General features: G+C 44.0%; 4 protein-coding genes and 1 pseudogene across 4 annotated transcripts; 1 reads left to right on the top strand and 4 right to left on the bottom strand.

Moving 5' to 3' along the window:
- The first annotated feature begins 599 nt into the window (after positions 1-599).
- On the top strand, positions 600-2467 carry kcnj11l (potassium inwardly rectifying channel subfamily J member 11, like). The gene is made up of 5 exons (XM_061076959.1): positions 600-758; positions 862-1101; positions 1179-1448; positions 1649-1856; positions 2037-2467. The coding sequence occupies exons 1-5, from the start codon at positions 600-602 to the stop codon at positions 2465-2467; spliced, it is 1308 nt and encodes a 435-aa protein (XP_060932942.1).
- Positions 2468-3062: 595 nt separating this feature from the next.
- LOC133009194 (tripartite motif-containing protein 16-like) lies at positions 3063-5454 on the bottom strand. Its single transcript, XM_061076617.1, has one exon. It carries the CDS (start codon positions 5452-5454, stop codon positions 3778-3780), a length of 1677 nt encoding a protein of 558 aa, XP_060932600.1. The 3' UTR covers positions 3063-3777.
- Positions 5455-7810: 2356 nt separating this feature from the next.
- LOC133008955 (CD59 glycoprotein-like) lies at positions 7811-8564 on the bottom strand. The gene is made up of 2 exons (XM_061076342.1): positions 8483-8564; positions 7811-8010 (listed from the first exon to the last, which is right to left on the bottom strand). The coding sequence occupies exons 1-2, from the start codon at positions 8562-8564 to the stop codon at positions 7811-7813; spliced, it is 282 nt and encodes a 93-aa protein (XP_060932325.1).
- Positions 8565-9917: 1353 nt separating this feature from the next.
- On the bottom strand, positions 9918-11630 carry LOC133008954 (tripartite motif-containing protein 16-like; annotated as a pseudogene).
- A 2201-nt stretch (positions 11631-13831) lies between these two features.
- Positions 13832-16812, bottom strand: LOC133008953 (CD59 glycoprotein-like). Its single transcript, XM_061076341.1, has 3 exons — positions 16758-16812; positions 14504-14605; positions 13832-14031 (listed from the first exon to the last, which is right to left on the bottom strand). Exons 1-3 carry the CDS (start codon positions 16810-16812, stop codon positions 13832-13834), a joined length of 357 nt encoding a protein of 118 aa, XP_060932324.1.
- Between the last annotated feature and the right edge of the window lie 1014 nt (positions 16813-17826).

Below are 17826 nucleotides of genomic sequence, written 5' to 3'. Positions count from 1 at the left end.
GATGAAGATGATGATGTGATGAATCCTTAATGACTCCATGTCACTACACACACAAACACACACACACACACACACACACACAGATAGATTGATTACATAATATGTGTTTTTCTAGTATATTCAAAATATAATGGTTATTTTGTGTGTTCGTGTCTGTGTGTGTGTGTTTGTGTGTATGTATATGTGTATGTTTATGTTTATGTATATGTTTATGTATATGTTTATGTATATGTGTATGTGTATGTGTATGTGTATGTGTATGTGTATTTGTATGTGTATGTGTGTGTATTAATGTACATGTGTATGTTTATGTGTATGTTTGTGTGTGTGTGTGTGTGTGTGTGTGTGTTAATGTGTGTGTGTGTTAATGTGTATGTGTGTGTGTGTGTGTTAATGTGTGTTAATGTCTGTTAATGTATGTTAATGTGTGTGTGTGTGTTAATGTGTGTTAATGTGTGTGTGTGTTAATGTGGGTGTGTGTTAATGTGTGTTAATGTGTGTTAATGTGTGTGTTAATGTGTGTGTGTGTATCAGTGTTTGTATCAGTGTACGTGTGTGTGTATCAGTGTGTGTAACAGTGTGTGTGTAGCAGCAGCGTGATGTTGGCCAGGAAGGGTCTCCTGCCGGACGGCTTCCTGCTGACCCGTCTGGCCGAGGACCAGAACCAGCCGAACCGCAGCCGGTCCCGGTCTCAGCGAGCTCGCTTCATCACCAAGACCGGCTCGTGCAACGTGGCCCACAAGAACATCATGGAGCAGGTAGACCCACCCACTGTGCTTCTGTCATCATGTCGGACCTCAAACGTTCTCTGAAAGTCAGGCAGCTCAGGTTGACTCACCTTGGTCTTCATGGTGGCTTCAGGGTCGGTTCCTGCAGGACGTCTTCACCACCATGGTGGACCTGAAGTGGCAGCACTCGCTGCTCATCTTCACCTGCGCCTTCCTCTGTTCCTGGATGCTCTTCGCTATGATCTGGTGGCTCCTGGCCTTCGCCCATGGAGACCTGGAGCCTCGGGACCCTGACGGCAAGCCGGGCCCGGTCCCCTGCGTCACTGCCATCCACTCCTTCACCTCCGCCTTCCTCTTCTCCATAGAAGTCCAGGTGGGAGCTGTTGTTAGCGTCTCTGACCGACCCGGGTGTAGCCATGTGTCTCATCAGCTGTGTCCCATCCTCCGCAGGTGACCATCGGTTTTGGCGGCAGGATGGTGACGGAGGAGTGTCCCTTGGCCATCACCGTGCTGATCATCCAGAACATCCTGGGGCTCATCGTCAACGCCGTTATGCTCGGCTGCGTCTTCATGAAGACGGCTCAGGCCAACCGCCGCGCAGAGACACTCATCTTCTCCAGAAATGCCGTCATCGCTCCTCGAAACGGTCGGCCGACCTTCATGTTGAGAGTCGGAGACCTGAGGAAAAGTATGATCATCTCTGCCACTGTCCAGCTGCAGGTAAGAGCCTTCAGCCATCTCGCTGGGTCTTCATCAGCAGCTGCTGGATACTGAGCAGGTCCTGGTCTCCTGGTGTTCCTGCGTAAGAGAAAGGTCACAGTTCACCAAGGTTCAACTTGAGCTGAAGCCAGACCGCGACTCGTCTCGCCACACGAAGCGAAGGTTCTCCTCTTCAGTCGCATGTATGTGTTTCCCTGCAGGTGATCCGACGGACGGTCACGGCCGAGGGCGAGGTGATCCCTGTGTGTCAGCTGGACATCCAGGTGGAGAACCCTCTGAGGAGCAACGGCATCTTCCTGGTTTCTCCTCTGATCATCAGCCACACCATGGAGAGAGGGAGCCCCCTGTACGAGCTCTCCGCCAAGTCGCTGGCAGCCGAGGACCTGGAGATCATCGTCATCCTGGAAGGTCAGGAACCCCCCAGATCCATGTGACGTCACAGTGACACCTGTCCGTCACTGCCGAGGATCTGCTGATGCTACTTTATCTTTTCTCATCATGGATGAAGCAGAATTTAAGTTTGTAAAACAGCAGCTGAGCGTAAAGTGCAGGGTTCAGCACCAACTCTTCTTCTCTATCTTTCTTCAGGCGTAGTGGAGACCACAGGGATCACCATGCAGGCCCGCACCTCCTACACCCCCGAGGAGATCCTGTGGGGGAGGCGCTTCGTCTCCATCATAACGGAGGAGGACGGTCGCCACTGCGTCGACTACTCCAAGTTCGGCAACACGGTTCCCGTCCGGATGTCGTCTCTCAGCGCCAAGGAGCTGGACCAAACCAGAGGCGTCCAGGAGGGGGGGTCCGAGGCGCAGCTGCAGGGCTGGGGGCTGGTCCGAGCCGGAAGAGGAGGTTTCCGCCGAGGGGGCAGGGCCTGCGACAGCTCCGCCCCTCAGCCCTGGTATGCCCAAGCAGAGAAACTGGAGACAGTGGCGGAGCAGAAAGGACAGAAGAAGACGATGCAGCTGGAGGTCATCGGACGACAGATGGAAGAGGACGGACTGGGAGACATGAGTGACTGAAACCATGGCAACAGATGTCGTCCCCGGACGAAATGTCAACAAACACAAACATCTGATCGACTCTGACGCCCTGAGTCCACTGAGGTGTATAAAAGATCGATATACAATAAATAAACTATACATATACGATGAATATAAGATATATATACGAAAAATATACGATTATCTAATTGCTTTTATTTTATTTAGTTATTTTGTCCTAAATATGATGAAAACTCGGGATGAGACGTAAAGTCAAGTTGTTGTTGTATTTCCTTCTTTGATATAATTTCATATAAACTGTAAAACCTATTGAGGAGTAAGGATGAATATTATCAATAATGTATGAAAATATTAGTATCAGACCAGTGAGTCACTCATTATTTTCATGTTGTGAATAGTCTGTCGGACAGTTTATTTATCAGGTTTAATAAAACAATTTTTTGTACTTTTCTTTATAAATATGTATTTAATTTTCCTCCAAGAACAAGAAGCATTGACGATGTCATGAAGGTTTTATTATTTTAACACAGAGTTAAGTTACATGTGTATTTTTCCTTTGATGAATTAACATATAATAAAAACAAATCAAAACAATAAAAAAAGCTCTAAAGTTTTTATAGGTATGTTTTATATTAACAGATCAACTTTAAACACTATTTATCTCATGAATAGTTTTGAACTGTGATAAATTCCAGATGATTTTGGAGCAGCAGGTTTTTTCTCCTCCGAAAATAATGTCACAACATTTGAGTTTTAATGTCCCCTCGCAGGAGACACCTAGTGGCCAGTGGAAGTATGTTTTCAGTTTGTCCGTCTGCGCGTCATATACTTATGAACACGATATCTTAAGACCGCCTCCGGGGACTTTCTTCACACTTTTCACAAATCTTCACTCAGACTCAAAATGAACTGATCAGACCAGTAAAGTCTGTTCAATGACTCTTGTTCAGTGAGTTCATGGACACACACTCAGTTTGTTTCACCTCCATCTCACATGTGGAAAAGAAAAGAACAAAGAATCAGCTCATTGATGAGGATCAGGATCAACACAGGTTCTAAAACATCACACAACCTGATTTCTACTTTGATTCAGAAAACAACAACAACAGTTCTTTCAAACACATTCATGTCAGTGTAATTATAGATTTCTGTCTTTACAAAGTGAGAACTAAATACGTGTGATAAAGGAAGGTCAGTGTTTGATTGACAGCTGATCTCTGTGCGGAGCAGAAACGTCACCACGACGAACTTTGATCAACAAACATGGAGACAAAAGAAGTTAAAGATTTACACACAGAATCTAAATCACTGCTTTTAATGACTCGAGTCTATTTGAGTTTACAGAACTCAGCTGTGGCTTTATAACAATCAACCCCAACTCCAGCATAGAGCGGCTGAGTGAATGTGGTCTGGACTCTGTGGAGGAGAGTCATGGTGCCAGTGACGCTGTAGAAGGACAGAACACCTGCTCTGTGATCCAGGTACACTCCTACTCTGGAGGACACAGGACCTGAAACTGGAGTGTGAATGGTGTTGTAACAAAAGTTATAGCTGGTTCCATCACAATATAATGACCAAGATTTATCATTTTTTCCAAATTCACAATCATCTGACTCTCCTGCTCTTCTGATATTCTTGTATGTGACTGCTACATAAACTGTTACTCCTCTGCTCATCTTCACCTCCCAGTAACAACGTCCAGTCAGACTCTCTCTACTCAGGACCTGAGGCTGATAAGTGAATCTGTCTGGGTGATCAGAATAAGACTGATCTTCTTTCATACGTGTTACTTTTCTGTTTCCCTCAGATAATAACAGATATGTGTTTGCTGTATTTGGATCCAGTGTGATTTCCTGTGAATATTTTAAGAAGCCATGTCTGGTCTCTGGCTCTGGTTGTGGCAGTAAAACATCCACTTGAGACACAGTCTGTAAAATCTGTGTCTCTGTCTCACTCAGAATGTCCTGTAGTCGACCTCTGACCTGTGACACAGCTGCTGTCACGTCCTCAAAGTACCTCAGAGGACGGATCCTGATGCTGGATGAGTGTGTAGATCCACTGAGTGGTGACAGTGAGGGGTAGTTGTGTAGAAGCTGGTTGTGATCCTCTGTGTCTGAGAGCTGCTTCAGTTCATGGTCTTTCCTTTTCAGCTCAGTGATCTCCTGCTCCAGTCTCTCCTGAAGCGCTCTGACTCGACTCACTTCAGTTTCCTGCTGGGATCTGATCTGCTGCTCCACATCAGAGCTTCTTTTCTCCAGCAGACGGATCATCTCAGTGAAGATCTCCTCACTGTCCTCCACTGCTTTATCAGCAGAGCCATTGACGGCCTCCTCCTCCTGTTGAAGCAGCTTCACGTCTTTCTCTGTGTCCTGGACTCTCTGCTGGATTGTTTGTCTCCTCAGCCCGAGCTCTCTCTGCCTCTCAGTCCTTTCTGCTGCAGCTGACACTGTGTCGTGGCCTTTATGTTCATCCACAGAGCAGAGATAACAGATACACTGCTGATCAGTGCGGCAGAACATCTTCATCACCTCATCGTGACGAGAGCAGATGTTCTCCTGGAGCTTCTCCGAGGGCTCCACCAGCTTGTGCTTCTTGAATGCAGCTGACTGAAGATGAGGCTGGAGGTGTTTCTCACAATAAGAGGCCAAACAATTCAAACAGGACTTGAGAGCTTTCAGTTTTCTCCCAGTGCAGACATCACAGGCCACATCTTCAGGTCCAGCATAGCAGTGATCAGCAGGAGCAGCTTGGAGTCCAGTCTTCTTCAGCTCCTCCACTAAAGCAGCTAACATGGTGTTTTTCTCCAGGACAGGCCTCGGTGTGAAGGTCTGTCTACACTGAGGACAGCTGTAGCCTCCTCTCTCCTCCTCTTTGTCCCAGTGGGTGTTAATACAGCTCTTACAGAAGCTGTGTCCACAGACAGTAGTCACCGGATCCTTCAGTGGATCCAGACAGATCGAACAGCAGAATCTTTCTTTGTCCAGTTGATTTTCTTGCTGCGCCATTTCAGCTGCTGCCAGAGACTTTAGAAAAGTTTCACTTCCTATGAATAGAAACAGATCTCTCTCCCCCCCCCCTCTCTCGTTCACTCCCTGCAGTGACTCATCTCCCACATTTCACAGCTTGTTGTTCACTGGTTCTTACACTGACACGCCTGTGAAGGGAGGAGACACAGACAAGTCCTGACTGGGAGGAGCTGCTTGTGAGTTCTTTATCTGTGTCAGCACATCTCAAAGTTAATAGTTGAACTGGGAACTGTCACATTCAGCTATCAACAGCACAGGTTGTAAGATTCACGTTTTTAAAAGTTTCCAGAAAAGTTAACAAATGTTTTCAATGGAATAAAATCAACTTACAAAGTGCTTCACAAATGAGAATCACCAGAAAAAATACATTAAAACACTCTCTCCTCCTCTTTGTCCCAGTGGGTGTCAATAATTATGGGTGCCGCCTAGTGGCCGGCACCCCCAGGCAACGCTTTGCAGGGCGAAGCCTAGTATTACTCGTCCGTGGTGCTTCTTATTCTTAGTACTTCTGCCAAAAAGTTCGGTTCGCTTCTCCTCCCACAAATTTTTTCGCACATTCACGAGACCTACAAATAAACCTGCGGAATTACGTCAAATGGTGTGCTATTATTTTTATAAAAAATTCGTCCAACAGATCGGTCAAAGATCTCGATAACGTGGCCGAAAACATACAATGGGAGTCAAGGTCTCTCTACCAAAAGAGCAAGAGTGCGAAAAATAACCTCTTTTAGGTCCCCGGGTTGCACTAAAACTGCTCTGAAATCCCCAAACGGAGGCCCTCAGACATGATTTTAGATATTTTAGGTGGTGAGATTGTTTCCTTCGCAGACATGTCACTCTCAAATCTCTCGGACCTGTGCTTATATCCGCCACGAGAAATCGAGGAATTCTTTCCGGCATTTTCTCCCATTCAAGCCCATGTTAATTTTGACCGAATTTCTGGAAAGATAAAAACTGAAAAATAAAACGTAAATCGCTCCCACGGGTCCATTTATGAGCTTTCACGAATAAAACATATATCTGGTCGTAGTGTCAAGCCTTGTGATTCTCAAAATGTTTTCAGTTTCCAGATAGGACTTTTAGTTTTCGAGTAACACGTAGTTGTTTGGTGACGGCGTTAGAGTGTGGAAATATGTGTGCTCTATTGAAACCAATGAACATTTTCGCAGGACATTTATGGAATGAGAAGTACGTTTCTAAACTGCTCCGAGACCAAACTTTTTGACTCTAAACAATAATATAGATATGTCCTTGTTTGTCCAAACCTTGTGATTGTCACATTGTGTTTTCATTTCACGGACAGGAGTTATACATTTTGAATTAGATCATTTTGTTCGGGACGTTCTCCAGACGTCAGATTTCTCACTCGCTCTCTGTCACACCTGCGTCGTTAGTGAGAGGAGGGGGGCCAAGGGGGGATGTTTATAATAACACTTCACATATTGTTCATGTTATTATAAGTGGTGTAGTGAGTAGAGCAGAGGGTCCGAATCTCAGAGGAGAGGTCAAGTCCCAGTGAGGGAAGAACTTTCATCTAAACTCTTTATATAAACAAGTGTCAATGATATCTAAAGTCAATGTGATTGGATCAGTGGGTTGAGACGTGACTCAGTGATCCACTGGTTGTGAGTTCAAAACCAACAGAAGCCAAGAATTTCTTTTAAACAAATATATTAATGTGTATGCAGTGATAGTGATAGCGCCAACTAGTGGTCAAGTCTGTGTCTCTCTCTTAAACCAGCTAGCCAGTCTCTCTCTATTTTATACCAGTCTCTCTCTGTCTCTCTCGCTCTTTTATACCACTCTCTCTCTCTCTCTCTCTCTCTGTCTCTCTCTCTCTCTGGTACATTTTCTCTCTCTCTGGGTCTCTGTCTCTCTTCCCCCAAAAAAGAGTCTCTTTTCGACCCGGCAAAATTCAAGGCACCCATCGAAATTTCTCGGCAGGAGACATTTTCTAGTTATATCTAAAATCGACCGTATTTTAGTTAATACATTTCTCAATTAACGGCAGGTGAAGATTTTATCGTGGTTTTCCTTTAGTGACGTTCAGCCTCGTGTTTGTCTCAGGAAAAAAGTGGTTGAAGAAGATGACATCATACGTTACCTTGTTTCCCAGTGGTGACTCCGTGATGACATCATGAACGTGATGCAGAAACACAACACTTCAACTTTGTCCTATTTGTTTATTGTTAAACTAATGTAAAAAAGTTTTTAATCTGAGAAACAGGAAGTTACAGAATCGAGCAAAAACAAACATCAACTCTCACTTTAGTTCATGTTATCGTCACAAAACATCAGTAATGATCAGGAACCAGTTCATTGAGCCGCAGAGTCGTCAGGTCCAACAGCACCAGCTGCTCAGCAGCGACCCCAGCAGCGCCAGGAGGGGCGTCGCCATGGTAACGGCATGGCTGGAGTTGCACAGGTTGCTGCTGCAGCAGCGGTAAGTGAAGCCGGAGATGGCCGGGAACATCTGGGTGAGGCGAGAGTTATCACAGTCTGTGTATCTGATGCACTGACGGATGGTCTTTCCACCTGGAGACAGAGAACACACACACACACATATATACACACGTGTAATTATAAGGAGGACACCAGATGTTGTTCAATCTGTTTACACCATCACACTCAGGACCCGTGTGTGAGTGGTCACATGATCTGTGTTTTCAGGCCTGTGTGTGGGCGGGATTAAAACTGATACGAAACAGAGATGGTTTTCAGATTAAAACCCATTTGTATGGATGTAGCTTCAGTAGCTTTTAAAATCCTGACAAACGTCAACAGAGAACTGGAATCAGAGAAATGAGCTGAGTGAGAATCTTTAAGAAAAACTTCAAACATCATTCGTCTAATCTTCATGTGACCTTCAAACATAACTGTGTTCTATCTGGAACATTTAATTTGTGCTTTACTGGAGGCCATGTTGTTTCTTGTATGTTTGCATGACTGAATGACAGTTTTCTCTTCTTTTAACTGTTAATGATTCTTAATCATTACGAACACTGACCTTGTTCACTCAGAGAAATGCAGGAGTCCTCGTACGTGCACTCCTGGACGTTCTCACAGAAGACGATGCAGCTGGAGGTCATCGGACGACAGATGAAAGAGGACGGACTGGGAGACATGAGTGACTGAAACCATGGCAACAGACGTCGTCACCGGACGAAATGTCAACAAACACAAACATCTGATCGACTCTGACACCCTGGGTCCACTGAGGTGTATAAGAGATAGATATACAATAAATAAACTATACATATACGATGAATATAAGATATATATGAGAAATATACGATTATCTAATTGCTTTTATTTGATTTAGTTATTTTGTCCTAAATATGATGAAAACTCAACAGATCAGAGACAATGCTGATTAAACTTCGGAATGAGACTTAAAGTCAAGTTGTTGTTGTATTTCCTTCTTTGATATAATTTCATATAAACTGTAAATAGTAAGGATGAATATTATCAATAATGTATGAAAATATTAGTTTCATGTTGTGAATAGTCTGTCGGACAGTTTATTTATCAGGTTTAATAAAACAATTTTGTACTTTTCTTTATAAATATGTATTTAATTTTCCTCCAAGAACAAGAAGCATTGACGATGTCATGAAGGTTTTATTATTTTAACACAGAGTTAAGTTACATGTGTATTTTTTCTCTGATGACATTAACATATAATAAAAACAAATATCAAAACAATAAAAAAAGCTCTAAAGTTTTTATAGGTATGTTTTATATTAACAGATCAATTTTAAACACTGTTTAACTGATGAAAAGTTTTGAACTGTGATAATTTCCAGATGATTTTGGAGCAGCAGGTTTTTTCTCCTCCGAAAATAATGTCACAACATTTGAGTTGTAATGTCTCCTCGCAGGAGACACCTAGTGGCCAGTGGAAGTATGTTTTCAGTTTGTCCGTCTGCGCGTCATATACTTATGAACATGATATCTTAAGACCGCCTCCGGGGACTTTCTTCACACTTTTCACAAATCTTCACTCAGACTCAAAATGAACTGATCAGACCAGTAAAGTCTGTTCAATGACTCTTGTTCAGTGAGTTCATGGACACACACTCAGTTTGTTTCACCTCCATCTCACATGTGGAAAAGAAAAGAACAAAGAATCAGCTCATTGATGAAGATCAGGATCAACACAGGTTCTAAAACATCACACAACCTGATTTCTACTTTGATTCAGAAAATAACAGCAACAACAGTTCTTTCAAACACATTAATATCAGTGTAAATATAGATTTCTGTCTTTACAAAGTGAGAACTAAATACGTGTGATAAAGGAAGGTCAGTGTTTGATTGACAGCTGATCTCTGTGCGGAGCAGAAACGTCACCACGACGACCTTTGATCAACAAACATGGAGACAAAAGAAGTTAAAGATTTACAAACAGAATCTAAATCACTGCTTTTAATGACTCGAGTCTATTTGAGTTTACAGAACTCAGCAGTGGATCCATCATAACAAACCCTAACTCCAGCATAGAGAGGCTGAGTGAATGTGGTCTGGACTCTGTGGAGGAGAGTCATGGTGCCAGAGACGCTGTAGAAGGACAGAACACCTGCTCTGTGATCCAGGTACACTCCTACTCTGGAGGACACAGGTCCTGACACTGGAGTCTTGATGTTGTTGTAATAAAAGTAATAACTGTTTCCATAACAATATAATGACCAAGATTTATCATTCAATCCAAATCTACATTCACGTGACTCTCCTGCTCTACTGATATTCTTGTATGTGACTGCTACATCAACTCCTCCCCACACCTCCACCTCCACCTCCACCTCCACCTCCACCTCCACCTCCACCTCCACCTCCCAGTAACAACGTCCAGTCAGACTCTCTCTACTCAGGACCTGAGGCCAATAAGTGAATCTGTCTGGGTGATCAGAATAAGACTGATCTTCACTCATTAATGTTACTTTTCTGTTTCCTTCAGATAATAACAGATATGTGTGTGCTGTGTTTGGATCCAGTGTGATTTCCTGTGAATATTTTAAGAAGTCAGCTCTGGTCTCTGGCTCTGGTTGTGGCAGTTAAACATCCACTTGAGACATAATCTGTAAAATCTTTGTCTCTGTCTCACTCAGAATGTCCTGTAGTCGACCTCTGACCTGTGACACAGCTGCTGTCACGTCCTCAAAGTTCCTCAGAGGACGGATCCTGATGCTGGATGAGTGTGTAGATCCACTGAGTGGTGACAGTGAGGGGTAGTTGTGTAGAAGCTGGTTGTGATCCTCTGTGTCTGAGAGCTGCTTCAGTTCATGGTCTTTCCTCTTCAGCTCAGTGATCTCCTGCTCCAGTCTCTCCTGAAGCTCTCTGACTCGACTCACTTCAGTTTCCTGCTGGGATCTGATCTGCTGCTCCACATCAGAGCTTCTTTTCTCCAGCAGACGGATCATCTCAGTGAAGATCTCCTCACTGTCCTCCACTGCTTTATCAGCAGAGCCATTGAGGGCCTCCTCCTCCAGTTGAAGCAGCTTCACGTCTTTCTCTGTGTCCTGGACTCTCTGCTGGATGGTTTGTCTCCTCAGCCCGAGCTCTCTCTGCTTCTCAGTCCTTTCTGCTGCAGCTGACACTGTGTCGTGGTCTTTATGTTCCTCCACAGAGCAGAGATAACAGATACACTGCTGATCAGTGCGGCAGAACATCTTCATCACCTCGTCGTGACGAGAGCAGATGTTCTCCTGGAGCTTCTCCGAGGGCTCCACAAGCTTGTGCTTCTTGAATGCAGCTGACTGAAGATGAGGCTGGAGGTGTTTTTCACAATAAGAGGCCAAACAATTCAAACAGGACTTGAGAGATTTCCGTTTTCTCCCAGTGCAGACATCACAGGCCACATCTTCAGGTCCAGCAGAGCAGTGATCAGCAGGAGCAGCTTGGAGTCCAGTCTTCTTCAGCTCCTCCACTAAAGCAGCTAACATGGTGCTTTTCTCCAGGACAGGCCTCGGTGTGAAGGTCTGTCTACACTGAGGACAGCTGTAGCTTCCTCTCCCCTCCTCTTTGTTCCAGTGGGTGTTAATACAGCTCTTACAGTAGCTGTGTCCACAGACAGTAGTCACCGGATCCTTCAGTAGATCCAGACAGATCGAACAGGAGAGTATTTCTCTGTCCAGTTGATTTTCTTGCTGCGCCATTTCAGCTGCTGCCAGAGACTTTAGAACAGTTTCACCTCCTATGAATAGAAACAGATCTCTGCCCCCCCCCCCCCCCCCTCTCGTTCACTCCCACAGTTCACAGCTTGTTGTTCACTGGTTCTTACACTGACCCGCCTGTGAAGGGAGGAGACACAGACATGTCCTTACAAAAAGTTCGGTTCACTTCTCCTCCCACAAATTTTTTCGCACATTCACGAGACCTACAAATGCGGAATTACGTCAAATGGTGTGCTATTATTTTTATAAAAAATTCGTCCAACAGATCGGTCAAAGATCTCGATAACGTGGCTGAAAACATACAATGGGAGTCAAGGTCTCTCTACCAAAAGTGCGAGAGTGCGAAAAATAACCTCTTTTAGGTCCCCTGGTTGCACTAAAACTGCTCTCAAATCCCCAAACGGAGGTCCTCAGACATGATTTTTAGATATTTTAGGTGGTGAGATTGTTTCCTTCGCAGACATGTCACTCTCAAATCTATTGGACCTGTGCTTATATCCACCACGAGAAATCGAGGAATTCTTTCCGGCGTTTTCTCCCATTCAAGCCCATGTTAATTTTGACAGAATTTCTGGAAAGATAAAAACTGACAAATAAAACGTAAATCGCTCCCACGGGTCCATTTCTGAGCTCTCACGAATAAAAAAATATATCTGGTCGTAGTGTCAAGCCTTGTGATTCTCAAAATGTTTTCAGTTTCCAGATAGGACTATTAGTTTTCGAGTAACACGTAGTTGTTTGGTGACGGCGTTAGAGTGTGGAAATATGTGTGCTCTATTGAAACCAATGATAATTTTCGCAGGACATTTATGGAATGAGAAGTACGTTTCTAAACTGCTCGCACAACCAAATTTTCTGACTCTAAACAATAATATAGGTATGTACTTGTTCGTCCAAACCTTGTGATTATTACGGTGTTTTCATTTCATGGACAGGAGTTACACATTTTGATTTAGATCATTTTGTTCGGGACGTTCTCCAGACGTCAGATTTCTCACTCGCTGTCTGTCACACCTGCGTCGTTAGTGAGAGGAGGGGGGCCAAGGGGGGATGTTTATAATAACACTTCACAGATTTAGTCCAGGCAAAGTAGCGTTTTACGACCGACTAATTGTAAAATAATTTTTTTCAGCATAGATCATTTCTATGAGGTGTCCAGAACAACATACTAAAAGTCCTAAGAAATCCTAGTTGAGGAAATATGTTTAATTCTCATCAATGTGTGCCAATAAGGCCCGGGAACAATACACCCCTTTACTCCAATCAAAATAAAACTTTACACAATGAAAGTAACCATGAAACGTAACATTTTTTGTATTACAAGTTTCTTTTGAAACGAATTTGACAAGCACATGAGCTCCACACTTATTGAATATGTCCTAATTTGCATAGGCAAACACCATTCATATGTATTACAAATACATACATAAATTCATTTTCAAAGAAACTTGTAATACAAAAATTTTTACGTTTCATGGCTACTTTCATTGTGTAAAGTTTTATTTTGATATTAATATGTATACAGTGATAGTGATAGCACCTCCTAGTGGTTAAGTCTGTGTCTCTCTCTTAAACCAGCTAGCCAGTCTCTCTCTCTTTTATACCAGTCTCTCTCTCTCTCTCTCTCTCTCTTTTATACCACTCCCTCTCTCTCTCTCTCTCTCTCTCTCTCTGTCTCTCTCTCTCTCTGGTACATTTTCTCTCTCTCTGGGTCTCTGTCTCTCTTCCCCCAAAAAAGAGTCTCTTTTCGACCCGGCAAAATTCAAGGCACCCATTCAAAATTTCTCGGCAGGAGACATTTTCTAGTTATATCTAAAATCGACCGTATTTTAGTTAATACATTTCTCAATTAACGGCAGGTGAAGATTTTATCGTGGTTTTCCTTTAGTGACGTTCAGCCTCGTGTTTGTCTCAGGAAAAAAGTGGTTGAAGAAGATGACATCATACGTTACCTTGTTTCCCAGTGGTGACTCCGTGATGACATCATGAACGTGATGCAGAAACACAACACTTCAACTTTGTCTTATTTGTTTATTGTTAAACTAATGTAAAAAAGTTTTTAATCTGAGAAACAGGAAGTTACAGAATCGAGCAAAAACAAACATCAACTCTCACTTTAGTTCATGTTAACGTCACAAAACATCAGTAATGATCAGGAACCAGTTCATTGAGCCGCAGAGTCGTCAGGTCCAACAGCACCAGCTGCTCAGCAGCGACCCCAGCAGCGCCAGGAGGGGCGTCGCCATGGTAACGGCATGGCTGGAGTTGCACAGGTTGCTGCTGCAGCAGCGGTAAGTGAAGCCGGAGATGGCCGGGAACATCTGGGTGAGGCGAGAGTTATCACAGTCTGTGTATCTGATGCACTGACGGATGGTCTTTCCACCTGGAGACAGAGAACACACACACACACATATATACACACGTGTAATTATAAGGAGGACACCAGATGTTGTTCAATCTGTTTACACCATCACACTCAGGACCCGTGTGTGAGTGGTCACATGATCTGTGTTTTCAGGCCTGTGTGTGGGCGGGATTAAAACTGATACGGAACAGAGATGGTTTTCAGATTAAAACCCATTTGTATGGATGTAGCTTCAGTAGCTTTTAAAATCCTGACAAACGTCAACAGAGAACTGGAATCAGAGAAATGAGCTGAGTGAGAATCTTTAAGAAAAACTTCAAACATCATTCGTCTAATCTTCATGTGACCTTCAAACATAACTGTGTTCTATCTAAAACATTTTATTTGTGCTTTACTGGAGGCCATGTTGTTTCTTGTATGTTTGCATGACTGAATGACAGTTTTCTCTTCTTTTAACTGTTAATGATTCTTAATCATTACGAACACTGACCTCGTTCACTCAGAGAAATGCAGGAGTCCTCGTACGTGCACTCCTGGACGTTCTCACAGCGTCCGGTGTAATCGGAGCATTTGTAGCAGCGAAGTCCAGATCCTGCAGAAGAAGAAGCTGGCTTTACTTTTTACTGAGATCAACAATCAACAGGAAATGATGTGTTTTATTTTGAAGGGTCAAAGATGCATCAATACTCAGGTTTAGTTCAGACACACACACACAGGCACACACACACACCATTAATATAATTTATGATATTATATGTGTAATTTTATGTATTCAAACAATCAGACAACACACATCAGCAATCATTTAAGTATTACAGAATTATGTCTGATATTTCAGTTGAGACACCAACTGGATCCTGTGTGCAGTGTTGCTTTGAACAAGTAACTTAGTTACTTTACAGATTACTTGATTTTGAAAGTAACTTAGTTACTTCACAGATTACTTGATTTTAAAGTAACTAAGTTAGATTACAAGTTACTTTATTAGTTACATTCAGCAGCTGCCGACAACACCCCCGCCGCCTCAACATAAAAATGACAACCGGTTTTGCCAACACTCACTTTATTAGAAGTGCATTTTTAACAACAGCGTATAATGTATCTCCTGACATTTTAAGTTGAACTTAAAAACTATTTCCTGAAAAAATACATGTTTTTATAAAAGTAAAATAAATACAGTGTTTCTTGACTTCACTTAACATAAATATTTGTTTTTATAAAATAAAATAAATACAGCCTTTCTTGACCTGACATATTTAACTGTTAACACTGTAATGGAAAAACTTACTACTTATGATCTACATTGTTTATAAATGTAACTATTAAATTCTTTTCAACATGTTTTATGAACATTGTACCTGTTGTTCACAGCATTAGAGAAGCAAGGAGTTTACAAAAAGCTGTTTGAGGTTATGCCCGGCATTGACAGTAGAAGGGATCTTGTTTATTACGGCACGAAACGAGGGCGATTCAACTAAATTGTTGCATAGGCTTCATGACTTCACTCCCAGAGACGCAAGAAGAAAATCAAATATATTGTAACGGACTGGGTTTATGTTTATGTTTGGATTTGACGTATGTTCAATAAAACACTGTGTTGAAGGAGCGTTCTGATATCCTGAGGGTCAGTGAAGGGGTCGGGGTGGGACATGTGACTGTTTGGCTCCTGTGTGTGGATCCTGTGTGTGGATTCCTAGTGGATCCTATGTGGATCCTGTGTGTGGATCCTGTGTCTGGATCATGAGTGGATCACGTGTGGATCCTGTGTCTGGATCATGTGTGGATCACGTGTGGATCCTGTGTGTGGATCATGTGTGTGGATCCCGTGTGGATCCTGTGTGTGGATCCCGTGTGGATCCTGTGTGTGGATCCTGTGTGTGGATCATGTGTGTGGATCCCGTGTGGATCCTGTGTGTGGATCCCGTGTGGATCCTGTGTGTGGATCCCGTGTGGATCCTGTGTGTGGATCCTGTGTGTGGATCATGTGTGTGGATCCCGTGTGGATCCTGTGTGTGGATCCTGTGTGTAGATCCTGTGTGGATCATGTGTGTGGATCCCATGTGGATCCTGTGTGGATCACGTGTGTGGATCATGTGTGTGGATCCCGTGTGGATCATGTGTGTGGATCCTGTGTGTGGATCCTGTGTGTGGATCACGTGTGGATCCCGTGTGGATCCTGTGTGTGGATCCCTAGTGGATCATGTGTGTGGATCATGTGTGTGGATCCCTAGTGGATCATGTGTGTGGATCCTGTGTGTGGATCCTGTGTGTGGATCCCGTGTGGATCCCGTGTGGATCCTGTGTGTGGATCACGTGTGGATCCTGTGTGTGGATCCTGTGTGTGGATCCCGTGTGGATCCCGTGTGGATCCTGTGTGTGGATCACGTGTGGATCCCGTGTGGATCCTGTGTGTGGATCCCTAGTGGATCATGTGTGTGGATCATGTGTGTGGATCCCGTGTGGATCCCGTGTGGATCATGTGTGTGGATCCTATGTGTGGATCCTATGTGTGGATCCCGTGTGGATCCTGTGTGTGGATCCTGTGTGGATCATGTGTGTGGATCATGTGTGTGGATCCCGTGTGGATCCTGTGTGTGGATCCTGTGTGGATCATGTGTGTGGATCCCATGTGGATCCCGTGTGGATCCTGTGTGGATCACGTGTGTGGATCATGTGTGTGGATCCCGTGTGGATCCTGTGTGGATCAGGTGTGGATCATGTGTGTGGATCCCGTGTGGACTCACCCAGATGAAGCGTCCCACAGCAGAGCAGCAGGACGAGTCCGAGGCAGAGCTTCATGTCGTCTCTCAGATGGACTTGAAGCAGACGGGAGGACGGAGCTCAGCAGCAGAGCGTCCGGCTGGTTTGGTGTCCGAGCTCCACTGGCACTGAACGCCCCCCCGAGGGGGACGGCAGTGGACTGAGAGTGGCTCTTTGTCCGGGGGCCCACAAAGACCCCCTGTCTGAGCAAACCTCCTCCTCCTCCTCCAACAATCAGTGTTCATGTACAGCAAAGGTCTCGTCTCACTGTGGATCTGCTGAATCCCTCGTGTGTCTGCACTGGTAAACATCTTTCATTCCAACACAAGTAACAGGGTGACTAAAGTACTGTGGTGTTGGTATATTATATCATATTATACTATATCATATTATATTGTATTGTATTGTATGATATTATATCTTATAATATTACTTAAGCATCAATGTCTATGCAGCATTTTAAAGTGTAACTTATTACATGTAGTATGACAGAGGTTTCAGTGTGTGCCTGTTCTGTCTCTATCGGTTCCAGGGTGAGACAGACAGAGCAGCGTCTGTCTCTGCGTCCAGCCCGGAGACCTTTGTCCAGACCTTCACTCTCCACTCTCACTACTTGACTTTAAACACTGGAGGACGAGTGTGAAACCATCATTTATTCTTTCCCCTCATTCTCCACCAGGAGGCGCTTGGTGGCACTTGACACTGGAGTCAGGGATCACGATCCAATAACTTGTATATAAAGAGATAAGCAGAGTGAGACCCCTAGTGGCAGATGTTACTGCATGTTTTAATCTGTGCAGTGAACATTAACACGAAACACCCAAAACCAGGTCCACGTCCATTCCTAGCTCCTAGCTCCTAAAACTTAACCCCTAACTCCTAACCCCTAACTCCTAACACCTAACTCTAACCCACTGATTCATTGACAGTTTCACAAACGTCCTTTAATTCGCTGCTGAACTTCTCAGATGGTTTTGAGAGCTTCATTTGCATATCGAGTGTTAGCGGGGGGGGGGGGGGGGGGCTCATGCTGACTCGGCTGTTTGTGTCCGT

This window comes from Limanda limanda, chromosome 8 (assembly GCF_963576545.1).
Source record: "Limanda limanda chromosome 8, fLimLim1.1, whole genome shotgun sequence".
Classification (NCBI taxonomy): Eukaryota; Metazoa; Chordata; class Actinopteri; order Pleuronectiformes; family Pleuronectidae; genus Limanda; species Limanda limanda.
The sequence above is the reverse complement of the archived record's forward strand: the minus strand, read 5'-3'. Positions and strand labels throughout refer to the sequence as shown.

Coding starts and splice junctions, on each gene's coding strand:
- LOC133008955 (XM_061076342.1), bottom strand. CDS start 8,564: ATGACCTCCAGCTGCATCGTCTTCTGTGAGAACGTCCAGGAGTGCACG. Junction 8,011..8,482: donor CATTTCTCTGAGTGAACAAG/GTCAGTGTTCGT, acceptor CTCTGTCTCCAG/GTGGAAAGACCATCCGTCAG.
- LOC133008953 (XM_061076341.1), bottom strand. CDS start 16,812: ATGAAGCTCTGCCTCGGACTCGTCCTGCTGCTCTGCTGTGGGACGCTT. Junction 14,606..16,757: donor CTGTGGGACGCTTCATCTGG/GTGAGTCCACAC, acceptor CTTCTTCTGCAG/GATCTGGACTTCGCTGCTAC. Junction 14,032..14,503: donor CATTTCTCTGAGTGAACGAG/GTCAGTGTTCGT, acceptor CTCTGTCTCCAG/GTGGAAAGACCATCCGTCAG.
- LOC133009194 (XM_061076617.1), bottom strand. CDS start 5,454: ATGGCGCAGCAAGAAAATCAACTGGACAAAGAAAGATTCTGCTGTTCG.
- kcnj11l (XM_061076959.1), top strand. CDS start 600: ATGTTGGCCAGGAAGGGTCTCCTGCCGGACGGCTTCCTGCTGACCCGT. Junction 759..861: donor ACAAGAACATCATGGAGCAG/GTAGACCCACCC, acceptor TGGTGGCTTCAG/GGTCGGTTCCTGCAGGACGT. Junction 1,102..1,178: donor TCTTCTCCATAGAAGTCCAG/GTGGGAGCTGTT, acceptor CATCCTCCGCAG/GTGACCATCGGTTTTGGCGG.